This window comes from Dermacentor variabilis, chromosome 5 (genome assembly GCF_050947875.1).
Source record: "Dermacentor variabilis isolate Ectoservices chromosome 5, ASM5094787v1, whole genome shotgun sequence".
NCBI lineage: Eukaryota > Metazoa > Arthropoda > Arachnida > Ixodida > Ixodidae > Dermacentor > Dermacentor variabilis.
In genome coordinates, this window is record NC_134572.1 from 117,173,062 (window position 1) to 117,196,446 (window position 23,385).

The 23,385-nt window shown below is 46.4% G+C and overlaps 1 protein-coding gene across 1 annotated transcript in view; it reads left to right on the top strand.

The window, feature by feature from the left end:
* The window catches only part of LOC142583093 (tropomodulin-like), a 154,722-nt gene that overhangs the window by 6,165 nt on the left and 125,172 nt on the right, over positions 1–23,385 (top strand). The window contains exon 2 of the mRNA XM_075693391.1: positions 1,588–1,688. Coding sequence (XP_075549506.1) covers positions 1,588–1,688 — 101 coding nt within the window. The remainder of the gene's footprint in view (positions 1–1,587; positions 1,689–23,385) is intronic.

Sequence of the window (23,385 nt, forward strand, 5' to 3'; positions counted from 1 at the left end):
CGATTTTTTGAGTGCCTTTCCACTCTATAAGTCGAGCATGCTCGACTGCAGACCGATATAGCTTTCTTGTGGTTTCTTCCTTCCGCGTATTTCGGCATGGGCCCCTTGAAACATTAACTTCGCCATTGTGCACTCCATACAGTCCATGACAAGCAGGCGACTAAGTCGTACCTTGCACTTTAAATCGACTGTTGCTTATAGATAACGCAAGTTGCGTACTCAAGCACTTTGGAAAACCTCCAGAGTACGAAGTTGGCTATGGGTGGAGATCACTATTTCCGGTTTTCAATTTTGAAAATGTGCGGCGTTTAATGAAAAAGACTCAAGTGTGTCGTTTCAATTTTTTTTCGTTGACAGATTACTCGAATGACGAAGCGCCGGTGTTTTCAGCGTCTGTTTCGATGACATTAAGGGAAGGGTGACCATGATAATTCGCGGATTATTTGCTCAACTGTTTACCTGCTCATTTCTTGATAAGTTTCTTCCTAAACAGCGCAGAAGACTGTTTGCAGAGGTGTGGTCATAAGACCTAAAAGTCAGATATGCCGTCATCATGAAAATAAGCATATCTATTTAAACGTGGAGCAACAAACATTGTAAGTGGGGACGAGTTAGGGTAAAGAGTACATACGCCCAATCATATTAGTATTACCGTAAAGCTAATATAGCAATCCGATATTTAATATCATTTCCATAATTTATATCTAGATTATCAACAGCAATCTCTTCGAATATCGGCGATCTGTGTGCCTGAGCAGAAAGCCCTATTTTATTTTTCGGCAATTTTCGTCATACTCACACGCACTTTAATTCTAGCAAGCATAGGTGTACTTCTCTTGGTTCTGTAGGTAATCATTGCCAGTATGATATACATACATTGTGTTTCTACGGGCTAAAATGTTAAGTTTACATAATTACCTATCTATATTTACCGCTGCTTCTTTATTACTCTGCTCTGGAATATTGACATTTGTCTGGTTAAAACGAATCTAAGGAATTAAATTCGGCGTTGTTTATTGGCCATTCTCTTAAGTTTACCTGAAAACGCTCGACCCTGTCTTTGTCCGCAGACTGCCTATTTGCATTATAAACATGCTGCGCAAGATTCACAAGAAAAGAAAAAAAGAGGACAGAACAGATCGCAGCAACAGTACTGCGCTCTGTCCTGTCCTCTTTTCTTTTTTTCTTTTCTTACGCATCTTGCGGTGCACGTTTATAATTCAAGTATGAAGCAACTAGTCCTCAAGAAAGTATTATTGCAACAGATGTCTATTTGTGTTCTTACGATGAGCAGTAACCGCAAAATTTTTCCGAGCTGACAGACGGCGGAACGAAAAGCAGGCCTCGTTGTAGTCAATGCATTCTCCCTCAAACCGGAAGACGCTGTGGCTACTTCTTTGCGACAGCATCCACTACGTAAATTCCAGAACAAACGGGAAAATCACGAGAAAGTTTGAACTTTTCGCGAATTCCGAGGGCCGAAAAATTTTGCGGTGGGCTGTACCTATGCGTGCTATCCTTGTGACAGTGCTACCGCCTTGCAAGATCCGCATATTTTACCAAGTTCTTTTCTCTTCGGCGGCGCAGGGAAGCATCTTCGAGCAGCGAACGAGCGAGTTCTCGAAAACGATAGGGCGGCGGATACAAGTGTTCAGCTCCGGGGGCGGGATGTTCTCGTCCCACAACAAGTAAGTGCCCCGCGGACGCCTCCAGGGATCGCGGGATGCTCGACGGGATAGATGGTCGCCCGTTGAGCCCGGCATCGTCCCTTGACGTCAAGCACGTTCTGCAAGCGCGATGCATGTGTTTTTGTGTGCGTGCATGCTATAGTAACCGTATACACTGCTCCTCAACGAGTGTACATCACCTGTTTGCCTTTTTTTCTTTCAGTTGCATGCACGCGCGGCCTAAATTACTCCATCCAGAAAAGTTAATTTCGAAGACTGGTTTCTGTCATGAAAACATCTATAGACGCTGTAACGCTATGGTAAGGGTGTTTAACGTATGATACTTGTTCCAAGCTCTCGTTATGGTGGCGGACAACGCTAACTGCTTCGTCGTTCTCTAGTTTTCAGGAAGCAGGTCGCTCACTACGCTGCGCGCTATTTATTTGGGAGGTGCTGTTGAAAAGTCTTTCGCGTTCTCCACGATGTTTTAGTTAGCCGCTCTGATTTGCTGTAACTAAAGCGCGGGAACGTCACTGAGATTAGGTTAGGGAATGGGCGACGCCATGGCAAGCACGAAGTTGACGAGAGCGCAGCCGTCGTCCAAACTGTTTCGTTGGGCCTTCACAGGCAGCTGCAGGCGCGACTCCTACTTAAACAGAACGTAACCTCTGGAACGCACAATTGTGATGTGATTTTCGGACCGTCACAAGAAACAAATTGAAACGTAATGTTCTTCAGTGCTGGTCCCCATAATAAACGCCTCGGCAATCGTTCTTGTTCCTGTATAATGTTGTCCGCTATGCGACCGTTTCACACTGCGCTAGAAACTGACAGAAACGTTTAAACTTAGTCGTTTGGACAGCATTGGTACCATTTGTAACTTTCGTGTTCTTATTTACCTGTACAGAACAGTTCAAAGTGGGCCGTAACATGAAATATTATTTTTTTGAAATATACCGATTTAATGCTGTATCGAGTGTCCCGAAGACCGTTCGAAAAAACTATTTCGTTAGCTTAAACGTTTTTTTTTTTTCTCAGGCAATCATATTTCTCGCGTAGCTTTGTCGTTTTAGTACTGGCGCACTCGATCAATGCTGAATTCTACGGCTTTTGAGTGCTGAGCACTGTCCTCTTAGCTGTCCTTCGCCGCGATTACAATGAGGACATTGGAAGTAGCCCGGAAAACAGGACAGTAGAACGCAGTGAGAGAACGTTTCACAGGCTCATCATGTCGTCGTTGTCTGCTCGCAGCTCTCTCGTGAAATATGCAGCCGTAGAAAAGAAGCTTTAAGCGTGATAAGACAAGCAATCGACGGTGACAGAGTGCCACCACTTGACGAGAATTACGGACAGAAAAGAGGCTGACCCAGCTATCAGAAAAAAAAATGATTATCGGCGCAAATTCTGCTCACCGAGGCCGATACATGCGTATGCATTAGGAGAAAAAAAAGCAAGTCAACGAAGGAGTCTAAACATGTGATAAAGAATACAATGGTCTGTGAACACAAAATGCGCAATTGCCACTTCATGAGGTATCTTATCTCTTCGTCACTGTCGCTGACGGAAAAAAAATGTGGAGATATGCAGATTGGATAGGTTAGTTAATAGTGTATCTCTCTTTTATCTTATGAACAATGATAACCATCCACACCTCATACGCCCACTAACGCAGACACTGCTGACTAAATTATGATATGAAACGTATCGCAAGCAGCGCGCGCCTGCGCTATCTCAAATATGCATTACGATAACGTACGTGGAATATGTAAGCACGCTGTCCATCAGCCTGCATGACAGAGATTCCAAATCTCAGAAACTGGCACGCATCCACGTTGTAGTCATTACTAGCGCCATATGTAGTCTTCACGTTCGTCCTTTTTTTTTTCTGTAGCTGCTATTGCCCCATATCACAAACATTTTTGTTGCTTTTCGATCAGTCGTCTTTTTTTACTTTTCTTTTACCAACAAGTCCCGCTCTTCTATGCTGATCGCCGTTGCCACGTAGTGTTGTGCGCCTCTGGCTCTTCGATCGCACGTTTTGTTTTGCCTACAATCCGTGTTCGCACCTACATTTTCTTACGCGCCCTTCAAGAAATCACTAACCGCCGGGGTTGCTCAGTGGCTATGGTGTTGGGCTGCTGGGCACGAGGTCTCGGGATCGAATCCTGGCCACGACGGCCGCATTTCGATGGGGGCGAAATGCGAAAACACCCGTGTACTTAGATTTAGGTGCACGTTAAAGAACCCCAGAGGGTCGAAATTTCCGGAGTCCTCCACTACGGCGTGCCTCATAATCAGAAAGTCGTTTTGGCACGTAAAACCCCGTAATTAATTTTTTTCAACAAATCACTATGTTGAGTGCCGTGTCTCTAATACTGAAGTCTCAAGGTGCACTATCAGTTGCCATCGAGCCCGATTGGAATTCAAATTTCTGACCGCGATTGGATTCTTTCCGCAGCTTGCTCACGGGAGCTCATCGCGATGAAGAAATTTGATCCCGATCAGGCTTGTTCCCGATCAAAAGTGCGTCTTGTAACGCGCCTGCTAACTTATTTCTGGTCTCCAGATTCCTGCGCGGTTACAAAATATCAAATGCCTTGAAACAAACTATCTGAATTTTCAACAATTTCGCAATCGTGTATGCGTGTTTGTCGTCCTGTAGGGAACTGCTGGGGCAGGCATTTTATTTCGGCTTTTGTTTTTCTCTGCTGTTTGTTCTTATGACGTCATTGGATCATCGCCATTTGCAGGTGGAATATCGAATGCCAAATCACTTTCCTTTTTCTTGTTTTAAGTGGAGGAGTTGCTTTTGTTTGGCTTGTCTGGCTGTACGAAAACTGAAAACCAGTATGATATCGCAAGACGGTGGTTGCCCGCTTGAGAGCAGATTCATCATCATTATCAGCCTAGTTACGCCCACTGCAGGGCAAAGGCCTCTCCCATACTTCTCCAACTAACCCGGTCATGTACTAATTGTGGCCATGTTGTCCCTGCAAACGTCTTAATGTCATCCGCCCACCTAACTTTCTGCCGCCCCCTGCTACGCATCCCTTCCCTTGGAATCCAGTCCGTAACCCTTAGTGACCATCGGTTATCTTCCCTCCTCATTACATGTCCGGCCCATGCCCATTTCTTTTTCTTGATTTCAACTAAGATGTCGTTTACCCGCGTTTGTTCCCTCACCCAATCTGCTCTTTTCTTATCCCTTAACGTTACACCTATCATTCTTCTTTCCATAGCTCGTTGCGTCGTCCTCAATTTCAGCAAAATCCTTTTCGTAAGCCTCCAGGTTTCTGCCCCATATGTGAGTACTGGTAACACACAGCTGTTATACACTTTCCTTTTGAGGGATAGTGGCAACCTGCTGTTCATGATTTGAGAGTGCCTGCCAAACGCACCCCAGCCCATTCTTATTCTTCTGGTTATTTCAGTCTCATGATCCGGATCCGTGGTCACTACCTGCCCTAAGTAGATGTATTCCCTTACCCCTTCCAGTGCTTCGCTACCTATCGTAAACTGCTGTTCTCTTCCGAGCCTGTTAAACAATACTTTAGATTAATTTTCAGACCCACCCTTCTGATTTGCCTCTCCAGGTCAGTGAGCATACATTGCAATTGGTCTCCTGAGTTACTAAGCAAGGCAATATCATCAGCGAATCGCAAGTTGCTAAGGTATTCTCCATTAACTTTTATCCCCAATTCTTCCCACTCCAGGCCTCTGAATACCTCCTGTAAACATGCTGTGAATAGCATTGGAGATATCGTATCTCCCTGTCTGACGCCTTTCTTTATAGGGATTTTGTTGCTTTCTTTGTGGAGGACTACGGTGGCTGTGGAGCCGCTATAGATATCTTCCCGGATCTTTACATATGGCTCATCTACACCCTGATTCCGTAATGCCTCCATGACTGCTGAGGTTTCGACTGAATCAAACGCTTTCTCGTAATCAATGAAAGCTATATATAAGGGTTGGTTATATTCTGCACATTTCTCTATCACTTGATTGATAGTGTGAATATGGTCTATTGTTGAGTAGCCTTTACGGAATCCTGCCTGGTCCTTTGGTTGACTGAAGTCTAAGGTGTTCCTGATTCTATTTGCGATTACCTTAGTAAATACTTTGTAGGCAACGGACAGTAAGCTGATCGGTCTATAATTTTTCAAGTCATTGGCGTCCCCTTTCTTATGGATTAGGATTATGTTAGCGTTCTTCCAAGATTCCGGTACGCTCGAGGTTATGAGGCATTGCGTATACAGGGTGGCCAGTTTCTCTAGAACAATCTGACCACCATCCTTCAACAAATCTGCTGTTACCTGATCCTCCCCAGCTGCCTTCCCCCTTTGCATAGCTCTTCTTTACTTCTTCTGGCGTTACCTGTGGGATTTCGAATTCCTCTAGGCTATTTTCTCTTCCACTATCGTCGTGGGTGCCACTGGTACTGTATAAATCTCTATAGAACTCCTCAGCCACTTGAACTATCTCATCCATATTAGTAACGATATTGCCGGCTTTGTCTCTTAACGCACACATCTGATTCTTGCCTATTCCTAGTTTCTTCTTCACTGTTTTTAGGCTTCCTCCGTTCCTGAGAGCCTGTTCAATTCTATCCATATTATAGTTCCTGATGTCCGCTGTCTTACGCTTGTTGATTAACTTAGAAAGTTCTGCCAGTTCTGTTCTAGCTGTAGGGTTAGAGGCTTTCATACATTGGCGTTTCTTGATCAGATCTTTCGTCTCCTGCGATAGCTTACTGGTTTCCTGTCTCACGGCGTTACCACCGACTTCTATTGCGCACTCCTTAATGGTGCCCATGAGATAGTCGTTCATTGCTTCAACACTAAGGTCCTCTTCCTGAGTTAAAGCCGAATACCTGTTCTGTAGCTTGATCCGGAATTCCTCTAGTTTCCCTCTTACCGCTAACTCATTGATTGGCTTCTTGTGTACCAGTTTCTTCCGTTCCCTCCTCAAGTCTAGGCTAATTCGAGTTCTTACCATCCTATGGTCACTGCAGCGTACCTTGCCGAGCACGTCTACATCTTGTATGATGCCAGGGTTCGCGCAGAGTATGAAGTCGATTTCATTTCTAGTCTCACCATTCGGGCTCCTCCACGTCCACTTTCGACTAACCCGCTTGCGGAAAAAGGTGTTCATTATCCGCATATTATTCTGTTCTGCAAACTCTACTAATAATTCTCCTCTGCTATTCCTAAAGCCTATGCCATATTCCCCCACTGACTTGTCTCCAGCCTGCTTCTTGCCTACCCTGGCATTGAAGTCGCCCATCAGTATAGTGTATTTTGTTTTGACTTTACCCATCGCCGATTCCACGTCTTCATAAAAGCTTTCGACTTCCTGGTCATCATGACTGCATGTAGGGGCATAAACTTGTACCACCTTCAATTTGTACCTCTTATTAAGTTTCACAACAAGACCTGCCACCCTCTCGTTAATGCTGTAGAATTCCTGTATGTTACCAGCTATTTCCTTATTAATCAGGAATCCGACTCCTAGTTCTCGTCTCTCCGCTAAGCCCCGGTAACACAGTACATGCCCGCTTTTTAGCACTGTATATGCTTCTTTTGTCCTCCTAACCTCACTGAGCCCTATTATATCCCATTTACTACCCTCTAATTCCTCCAATAACACTGCTAGACTCGCCTCACTAGATAGCGTTCTAACGTTAAACGTTGCCAGGTTCAGATTCCAATGGCGGCCTGTCCGGAGTCAGGTATTCTTAGCACCCTCTGCAGCGTCACAGATCTGACCGCCGCCGTGGTCAGTTGCTTCGCGGCTGCTGGGGACTAAGGGCCGGGTCTAAGAGCAGATTACGCGGTCGTAAATCTGCCGTGACGCAACAGTGCTGTGGAGTCTCTTCGGCGTCGATTACGCTGGATTCGACAGGTTCGCCAACAGTTTCCTATTATCTGAATAAGTGCGGCGTTATCCAGTGCGTCGCGGTTCAATATGAGTGACTGGGTAGGTAACAAGAAAACGCCATGAACGCTTTAGTGTTTGTGCCAGTACGTCTACTGCAAGTCATTTAAATGCTTGATATGGCGCGAGGGAACAGTGCATTTGGCAGTTGTTGGCTTAAGCATGGCTAGTGCAGCGGTTCGCTACATATTGTTCTTATTCTATATTAATTTTATGTTTACTTGCTTGCTAGTGTTTTACTCAGGTCAGTCTGATCGTTGAAGCAATTTGAAGGTTCTAAACATAGGTACCAGCCACAGTTGCTACTTGCCCTCTATCTTGTTACACTCCATCTCATTACGATTTCATTAAGCGGCAGCTTGGCGCTGAGAATCTGTACTGTATACTATTCAAAATATTTTTTTTTAAATTTGGTTAAAGCTTAACGCACACTTTCGTTGAACCGAACAGCACCGTATTCCTTTTTATGCGTATATGCATGCAATTAGACTCAAAGTGGTGGTTGGTTACCATAACAAAGCTGATTTACTAACAGCCTCGCGTTCAGGATGACGGCTGCCAGAGTTTCAAAAAAAGAAGTTCGAGCAGGCGCTACTGGCTGGAGAATCTCTCTCTCTCTCTCTCTCTGAACTTCCACTTCAGCTTGTCCAATTACTTGTGGCTAGTTGTAACAAGATGCAGCGATTGATCACCGCTTTCCAACAACGACCCAATGAATTGTTGCGTCTCGCCACCAGACATGCGTCCAATCCGTCGGCAGCGAGAGAACAGGTCTGTGTCTAAACAAAGGCGGCGACCGCGGCGGAACCGGACGCGCCTAAACGGAGCTTCTATAAATTGCGGCAGTAAAAGTTTATCTGCGGGGCTCCAAAATAGCGCCTTCAGACGCGAGGAGGCTCGCCTGCTTGGCTCTTTCGGTTGTTGCTGCTGTCTCCGTATCTTTCTTTTTTTCTTGTCAGCGTCTGTCGACACGAACACGCGAAGATGAAAACGCGAGGCACCTCTCAGCGCAGACAGCCAAAGAAACCTGTTTTACGAGATCGGATTGCGCGCACGCACCACCAGCTTCTTTTGTGTGAGGTGTCCGCGTCTCCGGCGTGCATTTTCTACCCTTGTCAAACAGGCGCGGACGCACTTTCAGTTCCCTACTAAAAGTCGATTCTCGCAGAATATTCGAGCGAAATGAAAGCGTATACTGCCTTTACGCGCAATCCGAGATTCACTGCTCGCGGAGCTAGCTGGCCCACTGCGCGGAAAAAAATGTCGTTGCAGTCGCGCAGGACATGAAACGTGCTTTGCGAGCGCTCTTTTAGCCGCATAAAACGCGTCGTTAAAAGAACTCAACAGCAATATACACGCATGTTGCGAGACTTGGGTTTGTGTTTGTTGTTCAATGTTCAGCTTCGCCAACGTAATCATTCGCCACTCGTTAAGAGACTAGCAGGCAATTTACAGACGCTCGTTTAGTCGGGCCAGCATTACTCCGGTCGAAATCAGCCGTGTTGTTGTGTTCAAAAAAATTTGAAAGCCGCGATTTTTCAGCCAGCAGCAGTTACGGTCTATGGAATGTGCTGAGTGTGTCTATCCGTGCGCAAAGTATTAGGATCAATTATCGTTATTCGAAACTTAACTTCACTTCACTTTATTACCTTAAAGGCCCCCGGGGTTGGGGGTGTTACATAAGGGGTGGGTTACATGTATAAATCATAATAAACAAAGAAAACGCGTAATGAACATAAATTAATCACTGTTAAATATAGTAGTTATACAATTCAGAAAACACGAAGGCAATGAATGACGCCGTCAGTGCAGTGATCCAGAATAAATTCTGACCACAAAGGTATCCTTAGCGTCTAAGGCGGCAGAGTAAATTAGAGGATTTTTTCGCGCAGTGACCCTATGCGCAATGCGGCCGCCACGGCCAGAATTCAAACACGCGGTCTACAGTGTTGGGCAGCGGGACGCCACACTCGCTAAGGCACCACTGAGGTGATTTATGCATCCTTGTGTTCATTTAGGTATTGATGTTTACATTGCTGGGAACTTTTGTGAACGCAGCTGTGAATGTACAGCTGTGAACGTCAGATTCTCAACAATTCTGAATAAGCACTAGGGAGCACACATTGAACAGACAGTAACACTGAGGAAAATAAAGCTGTGTTGTACTTTCCAAACGAAGTATAACCAAATGGTTGGAAAATGAGTGTACTACAGCTATGATTTCCATGATGGCCATAATAATTGCATCGCCTATTATTCCTCTCGAAATCATGCATTGAAGCTCGGCGACAACGGCTAGCCAAGAGCGCCTACTTCTTTTTTTTTGTGACAGATATGGGTCTTCGCGCATTTCTTTCCATCGCTGACGTGACCCGAAGGGAAAGACACGTCCGGAGGCAATAAGCCTTCATTTGTCTCTCCTTGTGTGCTTTCTTCTGACTTCCTCTATTGTATTACGATTCTAGTCCGAGTCGTGCCCGCTTATGGAGATGGCGCTCAGCGGTAGTGAACTGGAGACGGGTGCCATCGCCCTCCCCCCTCCTCCCTGGTGTGGTGGACCTGGTGTGCGCGGTGCAGCACAGAATCTGGTGCAGCCCTTCGAGTGGTGCGGCCGGGCAGGGGAGGTTGACCAGACGGCAATATCCAATTCGCTACTCTGCATTGTGGGAGGGTAGCTAAGAGAGCATAAAATTTACAGGGAGAGAAAGCGTACAAAACCATCAGGGAGAGCAAAACACAGGCCCGAATTAGAAAAAAAAAGTCACCGATGATTACGATAATCCCTAATGCAAAATTTTAGCACAGATCTATACGTGTTTTCATTTCACAATATATTGGCTGGCGTGGACAACTTGCGTGCAGTGTGCTAACGGAGTGAAATTCGGCGCTACTGCTTCGTTAGTCTCGAGATCGCGAGAGTCAGCGTGTGGGTGACACTCGTTGGCGGGATTCACAGCAGCCACCGCAAACAGACCTCCCAGACGACGCGCGCTACTCTGGCGCCATCTCGCAGGCATCGTCGCCGCACTACGCTTCTCTTCTCACGCTTTCGCCATAGCCTCCTCGGCTTTCCGCCTCACGGTTCCGCTGCGCGCTCCTCTCCGCTTTCCTCCTCGCGTCTTTCACCCTCACCGCTGCGCTCCGCGTTCGCTTTCATCTTTCGCTGTTCTCGTTCGCTCGGTTACACTGAAGCCGTCGCCGCTCGCCGCAGGAACGGGTGTCTAAGAGCTGCACTCTAATACATGCATGAATCTGTGGCCCTTTGCATAGACAGTAGCTCAAGGAAAGCGCACCGTCTTCGGTGCTGGCGATTGGTTATGCTGCTTTACATCTGTGCACAAAATTATTCTAGCTTATGGAAAAGCGAGAGAGTAAGTAAGGGGAGAAAAGGGCAAGAAAGTCAACCAGACGAGTGTCCCGTTCGCTACCCTACACTGGGAGTGAGGGAAAGGGGAAATAGAAAGAGGAAGACTGTTGGCACTGAGGGCACAGGGGCACTATAAGCGGTCTCTCAAACCGATGCACTTCAAGTACTGTATAGTGCACGAATCGCTTTTTGTGCCAGTGACAGAGAACGTTCCATAACGACTGTAGTGCAGACATGACATGCCTGTCTGCAACTGGAACCTCATTAGCACATGAAGTGCGTGTTATAGTAGCAACAGCACTCGTATAAAACATATTGGGGAACGTCGATAACGCTGTGGGATGGATATTCACATCTTGGTTTGAATCTTAAGTTTCGGAATAATTAGCAAGCGATAAGTCTGGAGAAATAGAAGGACTAAGTGCGTATCTCGACACAAATGCGAACTGTTCGCGGCATCAATTGAGCGTGAATTTAAGGCACTTCACAAAAAGTGCGAATTCTAGGTCCTTGTCATAATTAAACTGCTTAAGGACATAGAAAAAACGCGAATATGCCCTAATCATTTGATGCGAGAAGAGTTTAGGCAGTCCCGGAACAAAAAAAGAAAGAAAGCTATGAAAACGAAAGCCCTAAGCGTCACCTAAGCAGTGATATCTGTATCTAAGACAACAGCCCGGTAGCGATCACGACAATGACAGGACGACGATGAGAGCCATGATCTTGATAGCATCTAAAATGTCCCGGTCCCCGGTTCGAGGCCTGCATTGTAAAAAAATTTTTTAATCGCGATTCCTTCTGCGAAAACGTATGTTGGTGACACCTTTGAATTGGCGCCATGAAGTATTAGTGAAGGAAAAACAGCACCTGCCACTATATATACAAAAAAAAAGATGCTTCCAGGTCTTTGATAACTTTACCAGCAAGCATTATCACAAAAGAACTTTGTAAGAGCGTTACAGGAGCACCGCGGTGATAGCTTTCCGTGGTTCTGACGTTCCGTGGCTGAACACAAATTCAAGGGTTCCATTCCCGACCGCGGTATACGAATTACGATGTGGAGAATACAAAGACGCTTGAGTACCGTGCATAGGGTGCACAATAAAAGAAATGATTGTCAAAATTAATGCGGACCACGCTTACTGCGGATTCTCATAAAGCCCGTGAGTTAGCTTGGGACGTTATACCCCGTAATTTATGAGATTTTACCTTTATTTCTGTAGCGAAGCTTAATGCATCGAACCTTCCGCCACTCCTATGTGGCTACAGTGTTGTGCTGCTGGGGTCTGGTGGTCATGGGTTCGATCCGGGCCACGGCCAGTGCATTCCAATAGCGGCGGAATGCAACAAACTCTCGTTTCCCGTGCATTCAGTGCATGGTAACGAATCCCAGGTGCCAAAAATGAATCCCGGCTTCCACACTACGGCATGTCTTATAATAAGATCTTTGGTTTTGTCACGCAAGTTCCCAAAATAAAATAATTATTTTTTTATTGTTATTGCATGGAAAGCTTGGGGCTGCCTTGATAGAGAACCGATTTAAGCAGGTCGTATTTGGCGTTTTCATATCTGGGACAATGTGTTGTTGCGTCTTCGTTTCGTTTACATTCTATTTACCGTTTGTTAGAGGCTCGCAAGAAGCATGTAAGTTCCGCTATCACCGGCACCGGTTACTCGGCTAAACGGTCGATCAGAAGTAAATAGAACCAGCATGAAAGAATGTGTTGGAAAAAATTTTCCCCTGGCTCCTCTGCTCTGGGGACGCCTTGTTTTGTTCACTTGTGTTTCCACCTCGAAGGGAAGATACATAATGCAACTTGGCGCCGACAGTACCCTCTTACAGCTGCAGTTCATCGGAGGGAGCAAGGACATAGCCAACGAATGCTCTTAAGGCACGAACTGGGTCGCCTAGCTAAATCACCATCAAAAGGCGTACGAAAGAAATGCGGTGGTCAGGTTGCGGTCACCACTAATGCACAAGTGCGGGACTGCCTACAAACAATGAGGGCATTAAGCGGCCGCAACGCGGTCCGGCCCGGCGAGCAGAGTCCAAGGACGGCACGGGGGCGTAATGTTCTTGCGCCGCCAAGGAGCAAGTAAGTCGGATACTTGTAGCGCGCCTACAGAGTCTCCTAGCAAGTTCTCCGGGCTCCAAACTCAAATATAAAGCTCATCTTGAACTGAATTCTTATGCTTGAGCATCGAATGGAAAACGAAACGAAGAAATGAAGCCAGCCAGAAGGCAACAATTATACTGAACCCTATCTTCTAATACCGGCTACTTTCATACATTCAGGTTTGATAGTTTCTGAAGTGTTTTATACATTTACGGGGTGCACTGGGCGACACGTAACAATGCGTGACCTCCATCTGGTTCCGTTAATGCGTCCTCTAGGACCATTTTCTTGTTTACAAACATGACTCCAGGAGGTTGCCCCCGGCATATCCCGGTCGAATCACTCGGCTGGCAAGGGAGCCTTCACTTGGCGGGCTAAGTGCCTTGCTAAGTTTAGCAGGTGCGAAAACAAATCACCGGTGAAACAACCGTTGGTCGTGGCAGTATACGGCTCCGCAGCTGCTACTAGCGTGTTGCAGCTAATTTAGTTCAGGCTGTATTCATCTGTATATAACACATACCACATATCAAGATAATGAATGCGACATTAAGATGCAGAAAGGCGGCGGTACGGATAGGTGGTCCAGAGAAAGTAAATGATACTCTCACGTGGTTGCGACAGCGTGCAGGCAGGCAGACAGCCGACTTTTTAAAAAAAATCGTTTATGAACTTTGTGCCCTCTAAACAAAAGTGCAACTCGGCGGCGGCGGTAGCAACATGCGTTGGCAGCGGTCGTCAAATCGAATGACGTCATATGGAGGCGCTTGCGGTTGGCCGCTTTTATGTACATGCGTCATTGACTCTTCCAGATGCGCTCTGCCGGTGAATTCAAGAATAAGCCACAGACTATCCATAAGGGCACTGACGTGAACCCGACAGAAGTGGGTCGAGTCGGCATGTCGGGCCGCAATCGGCCTGTCGAGTTCAAGAAAATACCATCGCGTCGCGTTGAGCGAGCGTCGAGTCAGGCCGAGACAGTCCGACTGCCTGAAGTAGGTTGACCCAGCCCGATTCATTTGCAGCGCGCATGTATAAATGCGGACGGGTCGGGCCAACGAGCCCTGCGACTTTCGCGGTACTTCCGGGACGTCAGCGTTCTCGTGGACGAGGTGCAGTCCAGCACGGCGTCTCAAAGCGCTGGCTGCCACGAGAGTAGAATGGGAGAAACTGGCACGGTCTCGCCTTTAGAAGCAACTCGTTGCTACGAGACGGGATACAAGCACTAAACAGTGGTGAGTCTGTGGCCGAATGGAAATTTTATGCGCGCGTGCGTGCTGTCATTCGTCCCATTTAACGTGGCGCAATCACTAATCATCTCAAAGAGTAGTTGCCGTTGGCACGGCAGAAATATACGTGCTATTGTGGCCCAACTGCTGGAGTTCTACAGAATATAGCGAGAAGGTCCGGTCGCCTACTATACAGAGGGTCCCACTTAAGCTGAACGTTAAAGGTATGCAAATACCGCGTGGCTCAGAATTACAGAACAAAGGTAATGTTGTTTGCCGTCGCTTGGAGGTACTCAAATTGCTTTCTGCATTCTGCCTGATTACATTATTAGTCTTAATTATAGTCAACTTCTAAAATATTATAATTAGATGAAAAAACGTCAACGAGAAAATTGTAGGGCAACATGAAAAAATTCCCGATACAGCTTTCTGTTGCTCAATACGGGTTACATAAAGGTACTTTTCCAAGCATGAGAAAAGCCCGCGAATGCGCGCAAGGTGCCTCGAACGGCCAATCGCGCGACAATTTTTCCGGGGATGCCTCCAGAATTGGCCGATAGTGTACCTCACTACCTCCAGGATAGGCTGACTGTATATTGCACTACCTTCGAGGTCGGCCGATAGTATATTGCGCTATCTCCATAATCGGCCGTTAGCATATTGCACTATCTCCAGGACTGGTCGACAGTGCAGTGCAATTTACCCCAGGATCGGCCGATAGTATATGTTGCACTATCTTCATAACTGACCATTATCTCCAGGATCGGCCGGTAGTACACTGCACTATCTCCGGCATCGGCCACTATCTCCAAGGTCGGCCGATGGTGTATTGCAATATCTTCAGAATCGGCGGATATTATAGTGCAACTTACTCCAGGATTGGGCGACAGTATACCTATCTTTAGGATAGGCTGATTGTATATTGCACTATCTTCAAGGTCGACCGATAATATATTATGCTATCTCCAGAATCGCCTGGTAGTATATTGCACTATCTCCAGGTCTGGTCGATAGTATGGTGCAATTTATTCCAGGATGGACCAATAGTATATTGTACTATATCCAGGATTGGTCGGTAGTATAGTGCAATAGTAAACTGCACTATTTCCAGGATTGGCACACCTTACTTGGAGGGCCGACACTGGATAGAGTGTCATATCAAAGTCCATGGACCGATCCCGGAGATTGTGTTATGAGTGGTCACATGGTTCGCGTGGTGTGTTTCCCTGCGTCTTGTATAATGCCTGGCAGGCACGTAATCACTACGCTGCGAAACGTTCAGCTGCAAATGATCAGTTGTATAGCATTTATGAACCGGTTCAAGGAAGGTTCGATTCACGTAGATTACAACATTTGCGTTTGTATGCGCTTTTTTTTTCCTGTTGACGATTACTCTTGCGAAGTCATTATGAAGTTCATTGAAATCAAGAAGCTGAGGAGCCCAGTACCTGACTGACTCCAGAAAGTAGAACCACTCCATTGTACACCAATAAAAGTTAGTGCCAGAGGTCAGCCTCCGTTTGGCTGACGTTGTTTCGTTGCTAAAACTTTTTTTTCGCTGTTTAATGTAATGCAAGTCAGGCAATGAAGAAAATGGCTGTGGCTTAGCTAAGGTTAAGCCCAGGATGCGAAGCATACTAGCCTTTATTTTAGTTGTTGAACCACTGTTTAGCCTGGTGAACTGCTGTTGCTTGGCTATATTTGCTTCGGCTAGACGAAGAAACAACTCATGCGTTACTCTGCTTCGCCTTCAAGAGTTGAACGCGACAGCATTCCCGTCGACCCGCCAAGGGGTGTAAGACAATGGGCTACGGCGCAGCGACTACGCGCCCCGCATTGGACGCGGTGAGCGTCGAGCAACGCAGCGTTCGGCGCGGCAACGAAATGTGCGCCTGAGCAAGCGACGCACGCCTGAGCCTTAGAAACAGCTCGTTTCTAAGGCAACACCGCATTCACTAGAGGCGCTTTTGTACCGCTTTGAAGCATCGTACTCGTGGCTCAGTGGTAGCGTCTCCGTCTCACACTCCAGAGACCCTGGTTCGATTCCCACCCAGCCCATCTTGCAAAAGTTGAGCTAAAGCCACCTAGAAACAAGCGCAGCTGCTTATATACCGCCGCGAGCGACGGCGCGAGTTGGATCCCCGTTTCTCCTCTGTCGTGACGTCACGGTGTCACGTGGTCAGCCTTCAAGGCGACACCGCCGCGCCTGAGGAGCTGGGTTGAGCTCTAGTAATATGCTTCGCATAAAAAAAGAAAGTTATGGCCTAGATGGTTAGAACATTGGGCTGTTGTGTTGGGGGGTCAAGGTTCGATACCATCATTGGACACGTAATTTTTCTGCTTTCTTTGTCGAAGAAGCCCCAACCGACGTGAGAAAGGCGCCTACTCCGCTATTGGAAAGTGCATCGAATGAGCCAAAGAATGATATTACTCTTTGAACTGGTATCCATCACAGCTTTTTGAGTGGTCTAAAAAGTGAAATGTTTGAAGAAACATTTAGCCAATCTCCGAAGTGGGTTTAAAGTTTCGTGGGAAGGATAATAACGGATACAACAAGGCATGTCTATTTGGACATTACAAGATTTAAATACGCAAGAACACAAGAGCTGCCATTCAGTTTTTCTTTCACATAACAAGCAAAAATACTTATACCACAATACATTACCCTGTTACTCTTCAACTGAATAGTAAGTAAAAGCGCTCAATTAGAAATTGCTATATCTGCTATTACTTTTTCTGCAATGACTACATTCCTGGAGATGCACATTGAAATTGTTAGCATACGAAATCAGAAGACACGAATCCTTGTTCTTCGAAGAAAGGAAGCACATTGTAGGAATGTGCTTCGCTTGTGTGTAGCGTCAAATTGCGCCGTTCTTAGACTTCTTTTCCCTTATTAAAAAATCTAGGCCACGAAAATATCGTTATAATCCGCACTCAGCGCGCTTGCACTAAATTGTAAAGTGGTTGTAAAATATCCAAAGATAATTTAGTAGCTTATATGCTCGACATGGCTCGTTGCTCTAATGACCTAGAATGCACGCACTGTACCTCAAATTAAGGCTCGAGGTAATATATAGAAGGGTAGGTCTGACAACGTTGACGTGGAAGGTAAACAGACACCGTTGCATTAGCACATGCTTAAGTTGTTTGCCTTATGTTGCGCCACACGGATCTATTCCTGGTCGTGTTCATTAACGTATGTGACACGCGACACGCTCACGTTTGTTACCTTTCCACCACGGAGGTAGTCGATCTCTCAATCGCAGCGTCTTTAACAGATGAGCGGAAGAAAAAGAATGCTAATGAAAGTCGGGATTTCCTTCCGAGCAACGATGTCTGTGCAGTGGCGAGGGGATGTCTTTAGCACGGCTGAAGGGGGGCAGCAAGACAGGAGAGACGTTACCTAAGCGTTTTGTAACACTCCTTACAAGCGTTACCACTGTGAACGCCACCATGCACACCCCTTGTCTATCGCTTAGACGCCGCGGCTTGGTAAAACGGCCCGGGACATCACAAGGTACTACTCGCTACTGCGTGGGAGACGGCGGGCTATACACGAAACAGCGAAGGCTCTGAGCGTGGGAGCCCTGCGGTGTCGCGCTGCTGGGCTGCCGGTTGTGTCCCCCGGCCGTTACATCAGTTGTGGGCGTGAGTCACGCACTCGAATTGGGAGGGGGGAGGGGGAGAGGAGGTTACAGGAACACGGCTTAAGGCAGCTCAACCGCTCGCCCTTGTTCTATCGGAACGCTGTAGTGACACCACTTCGAGCGGAACCAAGAGGGGCAGTTTGAAAGAAAACGCACCGAAGCTGAGAATACGAGGCGAGCTGTAAATCTCGGCGGGAAAACGTTGCTTCGCGACGGCGGGGGGAGTTCTTCTGCTATACGGCTACGGGCCCGAGAGCCAGGGGCCCGCCAAGCCGTCAGCAGCAGCGGCCGCAGCAGCAACAGCCGGAGGCGCAAAAATAGAGGGGGTTGTCTCGCGCCCCCTCCCCGGGCCGACCTTGCTTCGCTGGCAGCGTGTCGGCGCTGTACACCCTCCCTGTCGTCGTCTCCGCGCGCAGCGCGCGCTGCTGCTGAGTTTGCGTCGCGCGCATTCCGCGGTGCAGCAGGCAGCGAGGCGAGGCAGGCGCGACCTTCCAAGGATGCGGCACCGGCGCTGGTCGCCCCCCCGAGGAAACGCAGCCGCGACGAGCGAGCAATGCGGACGCCCGCCTTGGCCGATGTCGGGCCGCGGTGATGCGGCCCGCGTGCAAGCGTGGGATGCGCTGGCGCGCAATCGCCACGGGCGGAGCAAGCGGCGCTCGCAATCGCGCTGTTCTCGCGGGATCACGTGTCAGCCGGCGGTCACAGGTCGGGTTAGGTTTTGAACGATGTAGTACGGTGCCGGGGAGAACTGCCTTCTTCTGTAAAGCTGTCGAGCACCTTTTGTAGGGCTAGTTGGTTAAACGTATGGCTATATCACTAATCCGACGACGGTTAAACGTTCTCCCGAAACAGCAATACATAGATTACGTCTAGGCACAGCAAACACAAAGAGGTTCTTTTTTTTTTTTTTTACATAGTACAGGACAAGTCGAAAGTGCGGTGTGCTCTTGCTTGGAATCATAATAAGGTATTGAACACCTTTTGTTGCGCTGCATCATTCGTGCTCAGCATAGGAAGAAAGTACGAGATAAATTACTTGCTCTGGACAAACGGCCACTTTTTTGGGGGGGAAGATATTTGGGCCGTAACCAACAATTGAACTGCAAAAACGCGCAGCTAGCGCCTTAAAAGAATTTTCGGAAGAGCCGAGAATCGTAGATAATTACTAGAGCGTAGTAATTATGTTCTGGGGATATGCGCGGCAGTGTAATGTTTTTTTTTTTTTAGAGGTTTCCTTGATCTTGACTTCGTTACAACCTGTGATGTGAGCTTGTATAATACTCTATGGTAGACTGCGGTCCATCTAAATGCAAGTGAATTACGAGTGGATATTCTATTTACTTAAATGGGATTAGTTTTTATACAAGTTCCGTGTTGTGAAGTACCACGCGACCATTTGAACTTTGTGTGAAGTTTGCGTTGGCGCTCTCGGACCTATATTTACTTTTTGTGTTGATAATTTATCGCTTTTTGTGTCCGTTTTAGCCGGCCTATCCTTGTTACGTACCGTCTGTCTATTTTTTCTCTTGTTTGTTTCTTTCAGCCGGAAATCTTTTTTTAACTACTGTTTGATTAAGAGACGAGGAGTATCGGGCATCACTCAGGATGCGAACTTCTCCTGCACAAACATTTAATAAAAAATAGGGGCTTGAATTAATACACATGCACGGATTAGGTATAGGGCGCTGGTGTGTACTTCATTTGTGTGTTTGTGTCAATTTGCGGCCGTCTCTAATAGCTGTCGACCGCTGCTGACATTCGCCTGGCCACTGAAGCCCGCGTTGGAATTTCTGCGGGTTAACTAGTATTGGGCCAATCGGCTACTTGTCAAGAAATGCTTAAGGGAGCATTTTATGGGCACAATACAATGGAGTACTCGGCTCCTTCACAGTTCCCGGCATGAAAATATGCTCATGTGTGAAAGCGCAAGCGAAAACGTGGTTAGAGGAGAAGCACTTTTGTAGTGCGAAAAATTCACGCTGTGAACCTGCCAGCAGCATTCACGATGTGCTCAGAATACGTTTGCGGGTGTTTCCTATGACTGTAACGCATTGTCGGAGAACGCATTGACGCAGCTTAAGAAAGAAAAAGAAAGCGAGAGAAAAAAAATAAAATCTGTCATATGCAAAAAACTATGAGGCAGCGAGACGCGTAAACACAAGGTTTACAAATCAACATGGATGAAACAAAAACCTACACTTTTAACATTTTTTTTCTTCCCGATGTAAAGCGAACAGAGAACAATTTTGTCATCAAGCTCTGTAAAAAATACGAGGTTTTGGTTCCTCCGCTTCAACACAATATAGTGCAAACAACGAGCAGTTCATGTGAAGCCAACTGCTCTCGGATGTCCTTTACATTAACTACGTCTGTTTAATAATTTTTTACCTTCGTATACTTCTCTTCAATCTTTAGGACATGAAAGGTGTTTCAGGAGGGCACAGTATACTCCAGTTAGAGCGTATCTGCTTAAGCCATAGCGAAATACTCTATGTACATAGCGAAAGGAAATCCCCGACTATGTTGTCGTTAAAAAATGGTGTGTTTACTCCCCTGGCCAGCCTTGGCCGACTACCACGAACTCATCTATTTTGCTTCTTTTTACAGACTCAAACGTCTTTTGTTTTGTTATTACGTTATGTTCAGTAAATGCTAACGCCTTTAAGCGGCGCCGGCTGCTTAAATACTAAAAATGAGAGAGCAAGCCGGCCCTGGACAAATGAAAAGTAACAAGAACGAAAAGGTCATACTTCATGTCAGGCGGCATAAATGCACTAAGGACAGCTCAAAACAGACCGCATAGTGCACTGGATCGTAAAATCAAAAGCGTGAAATTTCGCCTCTCAGCGTGTTGCACGCCATAAAAAAATGAGTCGTCAACATAGAAAAAAAAAAGGAAGGACGTTTCGTAATCATGCGGTATCCAACAATGCCCCCTCTGTAGCTCAAGGCCTTTGCACCCACTGCCGTAACTTCGCGCTAGTAGAAGCGACGGACGTGCAATCCAAGGGTCTCGCCTGCAAGAGAGCGGAGGCGAATATACTACGTCATTTATTTCGACACGCCGAGCTCGGTACTGAAAACATTGCTCCACGCTAGCGTGACGCCGAGGAGCAGAGTTCACGAGTCTCGTGCTCTATGAAGGATGAGTTGCATCTAATTAGACGCATTCCAAAAAGAACGATGAGCATTAAGTTTGCGAGAGTCTCTTATGGGGTCCTTTTTCAGTGGCACGACGTGTTGATGAAACTGCCTTCTGGTTCGTTTCGTAATGCGGCGGAAGCCGGCATTGTGACCTCTGCGAGCCTGTCTGATGACGACACTATGCCTTCTGTTTCACGGCAGCGTTCCTCCGTGGGAGATGCGAGTGACAGCGTGATCACGAAAGACGAACCATTAGACGTGTTTTACATGCCAATGCGGTCATTCGCTGCTAAGGGACGGCGTTATTGGAAAAGTTGTATCCAGAGTTGTCCGCGCTTGAGGCTGCAGACTTCGTTACAAGGTCGATGCGGCCCCATACTTAACCGTAACGGGATGATGTCATTTATAGTGTGAAATAAAGGCTTTTGTCGACGGTTTATTTTGTCTCGTGATTCACGTTTTCGTTTTCGCAAACAAGTAAGCGTGCTTGACGGTTTTCGGTTGAGCCGTATACTGGCGATTGGCGCGTACCTGTTTCGTTGTCCTACCAGAAAATCTTGGCGAGCTTTCTCTGCATAAGCCACACTTATTCAACGTTTAGACCCAAGAAAGTTAGCTTCTCGAACGTGTCACAGATTAGACTTCTGAAATTGTGCGCACTGTAGTGCTCCTTTCGTTAGGCACCAAGTAAATTTTTTCCGTTACTATTTTTGTGGCCTCATAACTTAGTAATGAAGAACACAGCGTGTGGATATATTTGCATTTGTTCGAGCGTCCACTAGCCTTCAGGGTTCAGCATTCGTTCCACTATTAAAGGTCTTAATATATATAAACAATGTTTCAACAAAAGAATGGCGCTTGCGATCATGTCATCTACTGGAAAATAACGAAAATTAGCGATTGCAGTGCCGTATGGTATCATTCACGTAAATTCAGCGCTCGCTGTACGGCGTGTAACACTCAAATAAACGTGCAAAAGGACCGTCGCCATTTTCCCTTACAAATAAGAAATATCTACACAACTGTTAAATAATTCATTTGTCCTTGAACATGCATACTTATGGCCTTGTTCGCATCATCCATGTCTTTATATTAGCACCATGATCCATTGAGTCACCATGGCGGGTGTGTTCAATTAATTGTAGCTGAGACATTTTAAGTGTTACAATTTTAAACAGCAATTACACCGTTTCCTCGTAATGCTTGTAATCTATTGGAATCAATCTGAAAGTATGGCTACACATTTTGCTATCCGCTTATACATACTGATTGGCAACCGCCGAAATATTCAGCTCAACACTAGCTGAAGCTGGTGGCTTGAAGCAGAATCCACTATCCCCTAGTAATTTTGTAGAGATATGTATACTAGAAACCCTTCGCAACATGAAAACCTGATACCTGGGCTTGGCAACAGCAAAATCATCGCATAAGGTCACAGAAGAATCTGGCTGTTAGAATACTCAAAACTGTCAATGCTGAAATCAAATAGTACCCTTAATTCAACTATGCTAGCGCACACGTTAATCCAGTTAGTAAAACAACATCCTTAGCGAAATAATATTTTGGGGAGACTCTTCCCGTGTGACCATGACCAGCTACTTTGCGTTCACCTCGTCATCTGGGTTGTGCAAGAGTTCTTACACTCACGAGTGGAAAGGCATGAAGCGGATGAGTTCAGCGCCGGCTACTGCCTACAGAAAGTCTCCCTGGTTTTCAGTGGGCATCGCAAGACGCCACAATCTTGATTTGTTTGACTACCGAAAAAAGCGGGGCCACTTAACGTGAATTGTGAACTTCTAAGCTTCCTCTGCGATAGTAGCAACGCTCCTATGATTTCGCACTTAAGGACTGCTTATAAGGTTTGCAAGCTCAATGAACTATCAGTACTGTGATACATATTTACGCCATAATATTACTCTCTACTGACACGCTTGTACTGATAGACATCGCTATGTGTTCACGTTGTTAGCAAATGAATACGCTCAGCGCTACTACTGACAAGGGACTGAAATCTTTGCTGGAGAGCTGGCCACCGGATGAATGTCCATATTAGCCACATTTCTTGTGCCCCATAGAGTTTCCTACAAAATGTTACCAGAGGAAACTCTGGCGCTAGCGTCTATGGGAGAAGAAAGCATTTCTGTTCAGTCAGCATGGGACTTTGCAAGCTCATCATATTTAATAAAATAGTGTGTTATAACTGCCACAATTTACAGTGACATATCCATGTGCGCACAGGCTTATTGCGTTCTGCGTCTAGAAAATGTAAGGTTGCTTCAA